This window comes from Rhinatrema bivittatum, chromosome 11, assembly GCF_901001135.1.
Source record: "Rhinatrema bivittatum chromosome 11, aRhiBiv1.1, whole genome shotgun sequence".
NCBI classification, from domain to species: domain Eukaryota; kingdom Metazoa; phylum Chordata; class Amphibia; order Gymnophiona; family Rhinatrematidae; genus Rhinatrema; species Rhinatrema bivittatum.
Genome location: NC_042625.1, coordinates 89,735,888 through 89,751,244, shown reverse-complemented (window position 1 = coordinate 89,751,244; position 15,357 = coordinate 89,735,888). Strand labels below are relative to the sequence as shown.

General features: G+C 43.3%; 1 protein-coding gene across 4 annotated transcripts; it reads left to right on the top strand.

Moving 5' to 3' along the window:
- Window positions 1-25: 25 nt before the first annotated feature.
- Window positions 26-7,986, top strand: PDIK1L (PDLIM1 interacting kinase 1 like). 4 transcript variants are annotated; one of them, XM_029619987.1, is made up of 3 exons: window positions 26-449; window positions 1,661-1,962; window positions 4,494-7,986. In XM_029619987.1, the coding sequence occupies exons 2-3, from the start codon at window positions 1,678-1,680 to the stop codon at window positions 5,232-5,234; spliced, it is 1,026 nt and encodes a 341-aa protein (XP_029475847.1). In that variant the 5' UTR covers window positions 26-449; window positions 1,661-1,677; the 3' UTR covers window positions 5,235-7,986. The 4 variants fall into 4 exon arrangements, with proteins under 4 accessions (XP_029475847.1, XP_029475845.1, XP_029475843.1 ...); XM_029619985.1 differs by having other exon boundaries at window positions 26-1,573; XM_029619984.1 differs by having other exon boundaries at window positions 28-386.
- The last annotated feature ends 7,371 nt before the right edge of the window (window positions 7,987-15,357 follow it).

The window sequence follows — 15,357 nt, the reverse complement described above, 5'->3', positions numbered from 1 at the left end:
TGGCTGGAAAGCGCTTGGAGTTATGAGGGGGAGGGGAAAGGGCAGAGGAGGGAGATGGAATGACATGTCACCGCAGTTGTAAACAGAGGCACGCACCGCTGCGCACGACCGAACTAACAAGCGCAAGAGAGGGAGGAGAAAAAAGTGGACAATATATAAATAATTAAAAAAAACACCCTTTAATTTCCCGCGCGCATGCCGGAAGTCGTTTCCCGCAGAGGAGCGAGCGAGGGGGAGGGAGGAGGAGTGTCCGCGAGACCGGCGGGGAGAGCGTGAGAGAGGCGCGCGCCGAGGGGAGGGAGGGAGGCAGGGCGCGAGCCGGCGGATAATGGCGGCGAGAAAATCGAAAGAGAGAGAAAAGGAAGGAAGAAGCCCGCGGTGCTGAGGTACCGAGCCGCCCCACCTCAACCCACTCTTCCTACCTAACCTGGCATCGTCCAGCGGAGACAGTGAGCGCCGAGAGAGAGAGAGCGAGAGAAGGGGGCGGGGCGGCCGGGCCTGTGGACCCCGCTGGCCGAAGGAAGCCTAGGCCCCAGGCCTGCCCGCCCGCCTCTCTGTCTGGGGCCTAGCGCGGCCGAGGCCTGTGGCCCTGCTGTCATACGCAGCCGCCAATAAACAACAAACGGCCAGCAGGATGGGGTGGCAGACGGCATTTCCCGGATAGTGTCAACCCTCCCCTATGGCCGGATAAATTCCGGGGCAGGAGGAGGACATTCTCTCGCTCCCCGCCTGCCCCCATCTCTTCTTCGTTATATTGATACATAACGGGGGCTTCTCGGGCAGCTCTACGTGCGGCCACCGCGTTTTGTAACTTCTTCACGTTGTCTGCCTTGTAGCTGCCTGTCCTCCCTTGCGCTGCTCATTGTCCTGCCCCCTCTCCTAGCCCAGGCCCTCCCTGGCTGTCACATTGACTCACCTGCACGCTGTAGATCGCTTCACCTCACTCGAAAATAATCCCGATGAAGTTTTATTTCGGGGGCAGAGGAAAGTAGGCCTTCATGCCAGCGGTGCTACTTTGTTCCAGTCCGGATAGTTCCTTTGTTATTGTGATCGTGTACTGAGTGAATTGTCGCGCTTAAAGTCGGTAGCTGTTGGACCCTACTTCCAATTAATTGAACGACTTAACTGTACCCTTTGACATTCAAGTATTGAAATACACACCGATACTCCTACGACCTAGTTTGCTGTCGTAGTAATGAGATGCAGCATTCGGTTGTTCTTGCGGTGTATTGTTTTGGTAACGGTTTTCTCTTTAAAGCAAATTAATTAGCGATTTGGGGTTTATACAGGCCATAGCTACAAAACTCGTATGCATATTGGAGCAAGTTGGATAAAACTAATAGTGTGTGCACTTACACTGTTCTGCAGTGTTATTTATTTAAAACATTTTTAGACTGCTTATCAAAATTTACATCAGAAAACATTCATAAATAATAAAGTTAAAATCGTATACCTGCTTTCTACCCTGCCCACCCCTCTTCTTGCCCCAGTTATCAACATACTGTCTAGAAACACATTTCTTAAACACTTCTAATTTCTGGGATAGTTTCTCTAATAGTTCCACAGTGCAAAGGTGTGTCAAAGAGACTGAAAATAAATGACCTAATGAGAGATGCTGGGTGTCTGACAACATTCCTGAGTTTGTGTGCTATTTTTTCAGAGACTTGGACATTGAAGATGGTGAGTAGTCAGCCAAAGTACGACCTAATTCGGGAGGTTGGTCGTGGTAGTTACGGCGTGGTATATGAAGCAATCATTAGGAAGACTTCTGCGCGGGTGGCAGTAAAAAAGATCCGGTGCCATGCTCCAGAGAATGTGGAGCTGGCATTACGCGAGTTCTGGGCACTCAGCAGCATTCAGAGTCAGCATCCAAATGTGATCCATCTGGAGGAGTGCATCTTGCAGAAGGATGGCATGGTGCAGAGGATGTCCCACGGTTCCAGTTCCTCCCTTTATCTGCAGGTACACAAATCTGAGCAGAGATGTCGCCCTGAAAGTTCACACTAGTATTTCCTTATATTTTTAAATGCTGTACATTCCTTAAATATACTTGTAGCAAGTAAAAGAAAAGGCCAAACCAGATGTGAGAATTGTTGCATTTCAGGATCAAAGGTTTGCAGCAACACTGGTATGACTGCTTCTCTGCAGAGAGAAGAGACCATAATGCAGACGCTAGTTGTGGTCAAAAGTGGAATTAACAATCACTGTGCTGGCAGGGAGCTGGAGTGCTGTCTATAACATATTATTCAAGGCTAGGTGGTAAAGTATGAATCCCTTTGGAGACATTTCTAAAGTCTCTTGCGGGAGGTCCTTTCACTTCATTGAGAGGCATATTGTGTGTTTCTAGTTGGATCTGCAATCTGAAGAGGTAGTCTTATACAGCCTGAAAATTGGAGGGTAAAGAAGAGTCCCGTTTTGGGATCTGTAGTGGGGAGAACGGAAAGGAAGCTTCCTGTAGGACCTGTCCAAAGAGAAGGTGCCTTGTAATTACTGCAGAATTACATCCTAATTAGTTGTAGCAGGATAGTTGTAGTGGTTCATAATAACATTGTAATGATGATAGAAAAATATTAAATGGTCCATCCGGTCTGCCTAGCAAGTATCTTATCTTATAGTAGTAACTGCCACTTTGTGCCAGTTACCCCCAAGCCTTATGCTAAGGGTAGCAATATTTACAATCAAAACAAAGCAACTGTCAAACCTATATAAAAATACTAGCAGCATTTGTACAGGGTGGGCAGCCTTCTTGATAATTGACATTGCTGCTTGAACATGCTTTGCTTTTGGGCTTGGCTGTGGAAAGATTCCTGTGCTTTTTCCCTAATGTTTATATATCAGTACTCTGGAACATAAGTCAGAGCCCAGTGTGGGCTGTTGTCTAAATCCAAGTCCCCTTTTTGCCCTGTGGTCAAAGCAGAGAGCAATATTACTGTTGTATCAAAAGCATCAAGGCTAATTGATTAAGGGTGGTAATCCCCATGCTTTCTGTTAAGGGTATTAACTGTTGCTCCGTGCAGGTTACTGCCTGCATCCTTTTATTTATTTAAAAAATGTCTTAACCACCTATCACCATTTCTAGGTGGTTTACAATAAGAACGTACATAATCATAAAAAAATACAAACATACATAAAATTACAAAAACATAAAAACAACCAAACATTCCCTTTAAATAGATTAAAGGAGCAAATGCACCCAGTTTAAAATTTATAATATCCTCATTATTATTTGCACTCCTTGCCACACAATTTTCTTCATTTCCAACCTCTAGCCTTTAGGGATCCATGTTATTTATCCCATGCCCTTTTGATTCCTTTACTCTTGTCAGTCTAGAGTTCTTTTTATAATACTTAGTCTGCAGAGAGCAGCTACAGCGTCCCTTGGCAGATAGCCAACCCTTCTTGCTGAAGTAGATTTTTATTTATCTGGAATGGGTAGGATCTGCATTTGGTGATGCTGCATTTTTCAAATGTAAGTACTGTGCATTATTTTAAGTCCTGGATTAGAGCAAGTGAATCCAGTGGGTAAAATGGAATGACAGCTGTGCAAGGTGGGATTCGATAGTTTGAAAATGGAAGAAAACATTCCACCCTATTCTGCACGTGGATCATAGGGAGGTTTATTGATTGTTTTTTAAATGTTAGGGGTTTGCCCAGTTGTATCTGAATGTATGAAAAACACACGCAGTATAGTAAAGATCATACACAGGTACTTTGGTCACCCTTGATAAAATGGTCATTTACAATTTGTATAATATGAAACTGATAATGTTTGTATATAATAAAATAACCAGTGTAGTTCATTATAACAGGATGGCATTTGCTTCTCTATTTAAAGCTGGAGAAGTAAATGGTGGCCTCTGCTACATGACCACAGTAGCCCCTTCCTCCTGAAGGGACTGCACAAGAACCAGCTATAACTGGAGTTGGGTAAAGCTATGTCCAACAGATGAAAAATGCATTTTGGAGGGTACAAGGATATAAGTAATTTAAAATAAATAGGGAAAAGAAAAGGGGGAGGGCAAGGTTGTAGGAGTGTAAAGGGGGGGGGGTGTGGTTTGGGATGCTCCCACTTATTTAAGATGTGACCTTGAGACTGATGGAGGGTGGAGACATTACATTACATCACATCCCAGTAGGCCTGCTTCACTTTTCAAAACAGCATTTCTTTCACTGACATGTACTAAAAGGAAAGAACAGCAGAGGAAATGTTTGTCATCAAGAAGATATTAGCCTGGTTTTACTGTATATTTGCAGTGAAAAGGGTATTACATGTTCAGATTTAGCTATCCTGGCATAGTACATTGTACATGGGGGTAAGATAGTTCAAACAGTCAATTATGTGAGTTTTTGCCTGTTTAGTCTTTATTTAAAACACATCACTTTTGATATTAGCGTTGTCTTCACTGTATAGCTTCTGTTCCTCATAACTAAATTATATTTGTGCTCTGATATGGAAGATATGTGACATCTGTTTTTTTTTGTTTTTTTTTAAGCTTGTAGAGACTTCATTAAAAGGGGAAATTGTTTTCGACCCCCGGAGTGCATATTACTTGTGGTTTGTAATGGATTTCTGTGATGGAGGGGACATGAATGAGTACCTGCTGTCTCGGAAGCCTAGCCGGAAGACCAACACCAGCTTCATGCTGCAACTAGGCAGTGCCCTAGCTTTCCTGCACAAGAATCAGATTATCCATAGAGACCTGAAGCCAGACAACATTCTGATCTCTAAAACGAGAATGGATGCCAGCAATTTGGAACCTACACTGAAAGTGGCTGATTTTGGGTTGAGTAAAGTATGTTCTACCTCTGGGCTGAACCCCGAAGAGCCTGTGAATGTGAACAAATGCTTCTTGTCCACTGCCTGTGGAACAGATTTCTACATGGCCCCAGAGGTGTGGGAAGGCCATTACACTGCCAAAGCAGACATCTTCGCACTAGGGATTATAATTTGGGCCATGTTAGAACGGATCACAATTGTGGACACAGAGACAAAGAAAGAACTATTGGGAAGCTATGTAAAACAAGGGACTGAGATTGTGCCTGTAGGGGAGGCTCTCTTGGAAAACCCTAAAATGGAGCTGCCAATTCCTGTCAAGAAAAAGTCTATGAATGCTCGCATGAAACAGTTGATCAAGGAAATGCTGGCAGCCAACCCTCAAGATAGGCCGGATGCCTTTGAACTCGAGCTACGGCTTGTTCAAATTGCTTTCAAAGATACCAATTGGGACACGTGACGTTTGCAGTATATGCAAACCTCTTGTTGGGTGTGGCATGGGCTTGGATGGTAGTGTAAAGCATTTTTTTTTTTGAGCAGGGCAAAAATTTCTTGGCCAAGCTCAAAACCGCAAGACATAACTTTTCCCCATTATATTTCTGTAACAAGCTAAACTTTTTGATTGTATGGACCTAGTGTTGCAGGTATAACATTAATGCCATGCCCGAGCTGAGAGCATAAAACAGGAAGTGTCCAAGTCCTGATGTCCAGCCATCTAACCCAGTGTTTGAAACATTCCAGTTCCCTGCCAGGAGTATTATAAAACCTGCTGGAGCAAGAGGTTTGCATGCTGGCAGTGCAAATCGGGGAGAGAGGGTGTAAAATTTATAAATATTTATGTATATATGTGTTTCTCTGGGCATGTGACTTTTTCATTCCAGACTTTGAAAATTGCCTCTCTTCTTAAATTATTTACTTCAGGTCAGGGTGCTTGTGGTTGTTGATGAGCAGGGTGAGAAAATGAGACATGGGTTATTGCCCCTCCCCTTTCCTCACCAGAAAACAATTCTAAAATGTGTTGTCATCTTGGGTTTTTTTTCCCCCCTTCCAGTTCATACTTATCTAGGTACATATGCCCCGCACAAAAGAGATTTTATGTGCTTTAAAAATCTTAGTTGGTCAGGTTTTTGGCATTTCTACCACATACAGCTTTCTTCTTACAGGGAAGGAACATGCCTGGATAAGTTATGAATTTAGTTGATTTTTATATGCTATTGCTTCAAAGGCAATGAGAGCATTTTAGAGAAGGCTTGAAGTTAACTAGTCACTTTTTTGCACAGACACACGGAGTATAATGAGGAACTCATCTGATTGAAATCTTCTGAGAGGATGGTTTATTTTTCTAGGTCAGGAGGGCCACTGTAAGGGTGAAATTCATTAGAGTCTGAGACTTGTAGGCAGCATTTTGGTTAAATCTTTAATCATTAAAACTCAGTTTTCAGCTAACTGAATACTTTGGTTAACTTGTCAGACCCTAGATAAATATCAACCCAAGAGTATAGGAACATACTGAAGAACTAACATTGGATGTAAGTTAAACTAGAAAATATCTGTAGGGAATATGACATGTTAGTCTTTGGCGTAGACCAAGGAAATCTTTGGGTTGATGCTTGCTGAGAAACAGTGATTTAGTTAGCCATTCCTTCTCTTCTTCAAGGTATGCTGAGGGGGATGCATCCTGATTTGTGTTTGTGTTTACAAGTGTGACTTCTGTAGGAGGGTGAAGCAGAGAGATAGTGTATGCTTCAGGAAGCTAGCAACTTTCCTGACAGTTAAGCTAAGGAGTTTGTCCCTATTATCTCAGGGACATGGTGGCACTAGAACACATCCTTGCTTTCTATGGGAATGCCCTTCCATTGGCATGTCAATGTTGTTCACTGTCAGTCTCATATTAATGCCTAAGTAAAATATTTCTCTTGAATGTGAGGAGGTTCAGACATACAAAATTTCAGTGTACATGTGAATGTTGTCTCTTTAAATATTCCCCTTGGAAGACTGACCTGGATTTTGGATGGTTCCTTATACTGCTTCCGGTGGAGTCCTTTTTATCAGTGTTTGGTTTGAGTTGGTGGTTATTTTTTTAATCCTTTATTTTTTATCAGATTCAAGGCTGACATTAAAAAGAACCATGTTGGCAAAGATTGCTAAAACCATTAGTTGGTGGTTGTGCATAACGTGGCACTGTTAGTGATGTACAGTGGCACTGCGAAAAGGTGCAGTGAAAGCCCAGTGAAATTGTGGCTTCAGATGTTCTGAGATTTTAACATTTTTTGCACTTGTTTCCACTTTTAGTGGAAGTGAAATGGACTACATTTGGACCATATTCACACTAAATATTTCTCCCATTTCTAGTTTTTCAAAAACCAGTGCTCTTCCCAGTATTAGTAAATGAATGTTTGTAGAATCCTTGCTGTTTATTGCCGCTGTCCATCACTCTTCAATGAAAAGAATGTGAGGTGGAAGGTCACTATTGGTGGAATTTTACTGCGCATCCTGTGTTTCAAGGACATTTTGTTTTCAAGATAGTGATAGCTGCTGCTCCCCACTTTGCCTTCCACCTCCTATAGTGGGGGGAAAACATGAATGTCTCTGATCTCTCGTCTGTCCTTGGGCTACAGGTTCTACTGTATCGCAGCAGGAAGGCAGTTGTGGTTTAGAACAGTGCATCCTAGAATGGGCACATGTGGGTGTTTGTAATAAATAAATACAATAAAAGGTTAAGTAAATACCAATGTCAGAACACAGCATTTGGATTTTATTTTCACAGTCCTTTTATAGGAAGTGATAAAGGAGAGCATCCCCAGTAATGTGAGAGACCCTAGCATCTTTGTGGTTGAATCTCTGAGCATACATTGACAGCACTATTGGAAGCCTTGGAATTCCCGTCACAGCTTTTAAACATTTTTTAGCTTAGCACTGAGTGCTTTTCAACATTAAGCAAAAGAGTGAAATCTTTTAAGGGATGGAGAAATGTAATCAGGTTGGACTGTTGTAGCAGTTCCTGAGTAACTCCACCAGCACAATCCAACGGACAAACGATTCAGCACTGCTTTGAATGGGGAGGGGAAAACGTAGAGCAAAACGATCTTTTTACATTTTTCTTTGAAAAAATATAAACTATATATTTTATGAAGAAAATTTTCGAAAAGGGAAAAAATGATTGTGTAACTTATTAAGTTCATGACTGAAATAAAGTCAGAATTTAAAATGGAGACTCTTGGAAATGTGTATATGAGATTGTGTTGATCTGACAGCTTGGGGCACTGGCACTGGAAAATGCCCTGGCTTATCAGAGGTAAATAAAAATAAAAAATTCAATAAAGGTACAAAAATAACTTTCTATTGTAGTGGCGGCGGTCATGTAGTCATACCTTGTGGTGGGAGAGAAGGCAACAGCAGTTACAGCAATGACCCTGCTTGTGGGTAGGAGCAACAGAGGTGCTTAGGCTTGGAGATTTTCACCTCCAGCCCTTGACCAGTGAGGCAATGTGGTTGCCTGAGCTGATTATTGTGATTAAGGTGGGGGGAGAGTTTAAAAATGGAGAAAGATAGGCAATCTTTAAAAGAATAAAACACTTCAAATTCAGAAAGCTTTTTAGCCTACTTTTCAAAGAGAGGATTCATGAGAGCTCTATGCGTGTCTGTATGTCCGAATCCTACCAAAAAGCTACATTTTCAGTACATGAAAGGAGATCCTGACAGGATTTATTTTTGCTGCTCCATGCATGCGTGTGTCCCAGAAAGTAGCCACCATATTTTTTTGTGTGGAACTTCTTGATCTCTTTATACAAGATGCAGGGTTTTATAAGTAGAGAGGTTTGCATTACAAAGCCATATTTTATCAGTAGGCGAGGGAAGCATAGGTTTTGCTTTTCTGCAGGACACACTCCTGTAAACTTGCCTTGGGCCTTGACACTTTTTGCTTGAGCAGGAAGAGGGGAGGGTGTGACACCTGAACCTAGAGAACAGTTGGCCAGCTGTAGTTACGAATGTAGCGGGATAGTGTGTTTATTTTTCTTTTCCCCCTTAATTTAAATTTTGCTCTTTTGGAGGGTTGAGCCAATATTTTTTTTTATTTTAAACTGCACGGTCATGCTGAACCTTATGTCTGTTTCTTGATGATACCACTGCTTTGTCATGGAAACAAGCAGCCACACCTCCGGGGTTCAGTACTTTGACAGAAGTCTTTACACATCTTCTGTGTTGAGAAACTTAGAGCCTGCTTAGCTTAAACCAAGTTTGACGTTCTCTATAACTTATGGGAGCTTTTTTGGTGATCTGCCAGTGCCCTCCCCAATGCTACTATCTTTTTGGGTATGAGGAATCACAGGTGTATGCTTACTTTTAGTAGCAAATTTAATTCTGCTTAGACAATGGCTTAACAGCATCATGTCCCCAGTGGGGTCAGGTGACAGGGCCTGCCTCTTCCTCACAGACACACATTTTTACAGTTTCTGAATCTTAATGGAAAGCCCAGAAATAAATTGTCCTCGTTTCTTTGCATCTCAGCCAAAATGAGGCCAAGGCATGGTGTGTTTAGTCACTGTTTACATGTACTGACTGTGCCGTGGAATGTGAAGTGTGTGCTACACGCGCTTTCCTATACCAGCTCACTGATTCTGTAGGGTGAGATCCTGCTGGCCTCCTTACTTCTGTTAATTGGTTTACAAAACAAAATGAACCGCTAGAGTACAATAATCTCCTCAGAGACTGATTGATTAAATGACAACTATACATGACCCTTTAACATGTCTCATTTGTATACCTGTTAGTCTATCCTTATTTGATTGTAATTTGCTTTGATGCCACTTTTGGAAAAAAGCAGAATATCAAATGTTTGGAAATAAATAGCCTCACTTCAACCTCTCAATTTTTTATGGCAAAATTAGCTAATTTTGCCTGATTTGCTGCCCCTCCCCCCACCCAACACATGCATAAAACTGCTCATCAACTCTAAAAACACCAGGGTCTGATGTCTGTCAAACGACTTACCTCCACACCATATTTAGTAAGTGGACATCCAGCATTTCTCAAGTTACATGGGCGAAGGTGGGGGTGGACAAGGGCATTAAAACATGTCAGACATAGACATGCTCAGCAATCTAATAGATCCAATAAGCTTCAGTTCTGATGAACCAAGGCTAAAAAGGGACATTTCCTGCCAGACCACCTACATCCTGCAATACAGAGAAGATGATGGAAAATTAAAAGGAATAATAGTCATGTTGGATCTGGTTAAATACAGTAAGCAGCCACATTGGTTAATGCCTGATTTTTTTTTATTACTTTATTTGATTTATATTCTGCCTTTCAGGCATTTCAAAGTGAATTGCATTCACAGTTTTACAAGGTATAGAGTGATTTGTACTTATAAATTACTGGCAAAGGCACGAGGAGTACTCTTTTTGTCTTGGCGCTTTGCTCTAACCACTCAGTGACACCTTGTTTAGGTCTCTTGAGCTTGAGGTAGTTGCCAAATGGCTCCAAATAGCAACATCCACAGCTAGTTGTGGTTTTACCCCAATGAATGTTCAGAACTTGTTCCAATTTCTGTAAGAAAAGTAAGATGACAAATACCAGGGATGGAAGTGTAAAACCAGGATTGACTCAGCATATCCTGCTCAGGAGCTGTCTGGTAACCTTAATTTGAAATGACATGGCAAGCACACCTCTGGGATTTCTGGACCATGAATCTGCTGCAGAGCCGTGGAGGTTGCTGGCTTTCCTAGGAGTTCTAGTATTTTTATGCTGTTTCCTGGGAGAGCCAGACACGCCCCTGTAGCCATCCGATTGGACAAGCACTGAGTTTGCCTCTTATTTGCAGAAGTATATAAGGCATTCTCAGAGGACGTATAGTGCTGGTTTGGCAGCCATCTTGGCATCTGCCCCGCAGACGCGCTACCCATTCCCTGTACATACCCAGATCAGTCTAGAAATTATTTTACTGATGCTGCTATTGAACCATACTTGCTACCTGTAGTTCCTCAGTATTTCTCTGTCTCCAGTAGATGGTAGATGGATGCAAACCTGCAGTTCTGCAACTGAGACAATTTTTTCTTTTTGAGCCTTCCTCCTGGGGGTTTATTTTGAATCTTGGTGGGCTCTTCCCTGACCGGTTGAGGCGGGTGACTCTTGTGTGTGCTTGACCTGTGTGCCTGTGGGGTGTAAATCTGTTGGCCAGATCCCTCTCCTTCACAAGGCCATTTAGGTGGCTGCAGGCTCCAGGTAGGCTTTTGGTTTGAGGCAGCCTATTCTTTTTGTAGGCTTGTGCCTCGGATACTCAATTATCAGTAAAGCTATACAAAAAAAATATTTAAAAAAGGCATTGCACAGAAAAGCATCAGGAAAAAGTGGTCTTGGTGGCACCAGAGTGGCCACGCTGTCTGTGGTTTGCAGATCTGGTCAACTTAGCTGTGGACAGACTGATCTGCTTTGGTCATCTGGAGGATCTTCTGCTTCAGGGACCCATATTTTCTGACCAGGCTGCTTGCTTTTGTCTAGCGGCATGGCTTTTGAGAGGTGGTGATTGCAACGTAGGGGTTATCCAGAGGCAGTTATTACTACATTTTTGAAGGCCAGGAGAAAGTCTACTAATATGTCCTATGTATGGGTAAGGAAGCTTTTTGAGTCCTAGTGCTCCACCAAAGGTGTTTGCCCCTTCAGATCGTCAGTCTCTGACATTTTGTCCTTTCTGCAAGATGATTTTGCCAAAGGCTTGTCTCTTAGCTCACTTAAAGTTCAAGTGGCAGCTCTAGGTTGTCTTCTTGGCAAGATAGATGGGTCTTCTATTTTTCCACATCTGGACATTATTCGTTTCCTTAGGGAAACTTAGAACTTGCGTCCTCCACTTCGGGTTTGTCCATCCTGGAATCTTAATCTTGTCCTCAAGGGGGTTATCTGAGGCTCCTTTTGAACCACTCTGAAGAGCGATGCTGAAGGACTTGACTCTTAAGGTTGTCTTTCTGGTGGCCATATGTTCGGTTAGGAGGATTTTTGAAATGCAGGCGCTGTCGCATCGTGACTCATTCCTTCAGATTTCGAATTTGGGGGTCTCGTTGAGGACAGTATTATTTATTTATTTATTTAGCATTTTTATATACCGACGTTCTCGATACAAATATCAAATCAGGTCGGTTTACATAAAACAAAACAATCGCGGTGAGGACAGTACCTTCTTTTTTGCCAAAAGTGGCTTTGGTGTTTCACGTGAATCAGACAGTGGAGCTCCCAGCCTTTCCCATGGTGGATGTGTCTGCATGCTAGGGAGCTCAAATTGTTAGATGTACAAAGAGCTTTGTTGAGATACCTCAAGGTAACGAATGACTTCAGGAGGTCAGATCCTTTTTGTTCTATGGAGCGGTCTGAAGAGGGGTTTTCAGGCTTCTAAGGCTACTATTGCTCATTGGCTTAAGGAGGCTAATGGTTCCACTTACATTATTCGAGGTCGTCTGGTTCTGGACGGATTGCGTGCTAGTTCTATGTGTTCTCAGGTGGCCTTGTGGGCGGAGGCTCAGTTTCTCCGCAGGAGATTTGCAGAGCAGCAACTTGGAAGTTGCTACATACTTTTGCAAGACACTATCATCTAGATATGGGAAGTACAGCTTCCCCATCTTTTGGTGAAAATGTTCTGCAAGCGGGACTCTCCAGGTCCCACCCTGAATAGGGAACTTTGGTACATCCCAGGAGTCTGGATTGATCTGGGTATGTACAGGGAAAGGAAAATTGTTTCTTTCCTGCTAATTTTCATTCCTGTAGTACCACCGATCAGTCCAGAACCTACCCATTTTATTGAGGGGGAGAGTCGTCCGCTCATTCAGTTTTTTATAGCAGAGAATATTTTCATATTTGATAAGTTTGGACGTTTTTTAAATTTTTTGTGATTGGCTTGGGAATAGATTAATACTGAGGAACTGCAGGTAGCACGTGTGGTTAAGTAGCAGTGTCAGTAAAACTTTCTCGGTCTCCATCTGCTGGAAGGTAGGCAAAACCCAGGAGTCTGGACTGAGCTGTGGTACTACAAGAATGAAAATTAGCAGGTAAGAACCAATTTTCCTTTTTGTTTCCTGATTTCCAAGCCTTGCATTATCTAAGTATGCAAGCCTTGTTCTGGTTATAGTATTGTGTTCGAAGAGTCCTGCAATTGTATTTATGTATAGCACTTCTGCACATTAATCTTCCTGCGTCACAGTTCACTCTCTGGTGTCCTCCTTGTGTCTGGATCTAGTGTTCCTGTTCCATGTGCTTCTCTGGGTGACACTCCAGCTCCTGACCTTGCCACTGTGTGTCCATCCTGCCTGTCCAAGTATGTCTTTCACTCCAGAGGCAGCCCTAATTGCCAAGTCCAGATGCCCATGATAATCACTCTTTGGAGTTAGCAGTGCAACCAGTGGCAGAACATCGAATTTCTGCACTGTCGCTATAGCTGCCATACCATTCACCCCTACATATAGTTTCGGCACCATCGATACAAAAGGCTTCAAAGCACTCAATGCACCACTGCTCCATTGAGAAAGAGAGATCAAGTTATTGCATCATTGATGCACTGAACTCCAGCGCTTCTGATGCAACTCTTCACTAAATCACCACTTCCAAGGGTAAACGGGAGATACGGTTCACTTGCATCTACCAATTTCTAGAGCAACATCCCCATCGGTTACTGGAGCAAGGACACATCAGATTCCATTTGCTCTATGATGCCCTTATTCTTTAACTGGCCAACCAGCCAAATTTTGAAAAGTCAAGAAGATGTGCAAGAAGAGTCCATCCTAGTTTCTGAAGAGAAGGTTCCACCTTCAGTGTGCAACCAGAGGGTACGTCAGTCCAAGGAGCAAGACTGGTAAAGACTTTCTTTAACTCTGGTGGCTAAGGACAAGGAGGGTACTCTTCAACTCCTGTTTTCCAAGATATTAGATTTATTCCCACAAGGAGGAACCACAGAAAGCAGCATCCCCAAGGTCCGGCCTGATTGGTCAAGTGGTCCGGCTTGGACCTGAATGCCCTATACCTGAAATGGTGCATCTGAGGTCCCTGTGGTAAAATAGTCCTTGTCAGACTCCAGATCCCCCCTCCAGGCCAGGGACCCCTGCTGGCAGTAAGTGAAGGTGTGAATAAATTGTGGTAATGGTCAAGCACTTAATATTAATTTATTCACTCCTTCACTTACTGCCAATTGGTCCATTCACTGGCACATGTCATTTCAGAAGGCTGTCCTGAAAGTGGATTGGTCCTTTCACTGACAAGTGTCAGTAAAAAGGACCAACCGGAAACAGCCTTGCTGGGGGTGGGGAGGGATTTCTGGCCAGGCTGTTGTGGGTACACAGCCCTGTCTCCTGTGCATCCGAATCAGAGCGCTAGGGATGCACAAATTATCCATTGCCCATCCCTTTTAGCATGGCAGCTCATTTGCTGCCATGCTCCTGAGCACTCAGGAGAGGTGCGTTGAAAAAACACGTTCAAAGTGCGTTGAAAAAATGTACACCTGGTTTGGACGCACGTTTTTTACGCAATGATATTGCATCAGCCTGTTTGAGTATTGTGTTCAGTTCTGATCACCAAATCTCAAGAAAGATATAGTAGAATTAGAAAAGTTACAGAGAAGGGTACCAAGATGATAAATGGGATGGAACAATTCCCCTATGAAGAAAGTCCTAACCTCTTTAGCCTCTTCAGCTTGGAGAAGAGATGGCTGAGAGGAATTATGATGAAATTCTATAAAATAATGAATGGAATGAGTAAACATTAATTAGTTGTTTACTCCTTCAAAAAGAACAAAGACCAGGGCACATACAATAAAGTTACTAGGTAATACATTTGAAACTAATAAGAGAAAATATTTTTTTACTCAATGCATAATTAAGCTCTGGAATTCATTAACAGAGGATGTGGTAAAAGCTATTAGCCGTGTTTAAAAAATGTTTGGACAAGTGTTGCATCCGTCTGTCGCAGATGGCTGCGACCGCTTTGCCTTACCTCTTTTCTTCCCTTTTCCTCCTCCTTGGGCAAGATGGCTGCCTCCAGTGCCAAGGGCCTCGGCATCTCCAGTCTAGCATGGACGTTCCAGTCTGCCATGCTCTCTCCCGTGGCCTCCTACGGCATGCGCGCGCACCTCTCCTACACTCAAATACACATCATGGCGGGAACCTCGGGGGCGTCCCCACCGCATGATGTCAGTACCTCCGGGTATTTAAAGCCTCCGCTTCTCTACCACCATTGAGTTAGCAAGGACTTCGGTTAAGCTACTCTGACCGCACTAAGCTGCTCGCTTAGACGCCGCTCTACACTCCAAGGGCCTCGCTCCTTCAGAAGCTCAAGACACCCGCTCCTTGGGGGTCTCTCGCTTCCATCTCTCTTCGGGGTCTTACTAATTGAGACAACCGCTCCTCGGGGGTCTCTCTCTCTCTCTTATTCCTACAGGACCTCTGGACTACCAGGTACTCGCTCCTCGAGGGCCTACCTTTCTAGTATCCTGTACCTCGGATCTTCAGTCCCACCATCTCTACCAGGAAGACGCCTACACTCCTGCGAGTACCTTTACGATCCGGTGCTCCAACTCCACCCACCAGTGACTGTTTCTATGGAAATCT

Excerpts from the sequence above, each read along its gene's own strand:
- PDIK1L (XM_029619983.1), top strand. The coding sequence starts at position 1,606 with ATGAGAGATGCTGGGTGTCTGACAACATTCCTGAGTTTGTGTGCTATT. Across the intron at positions 1,963-4,493 it reads GTTCCTCCCTTTATCTGCAG|CTTGTAGAGACTTCATTAAA; the intron begins GTACACAAATCT and ends TTTTTTTTTAAG.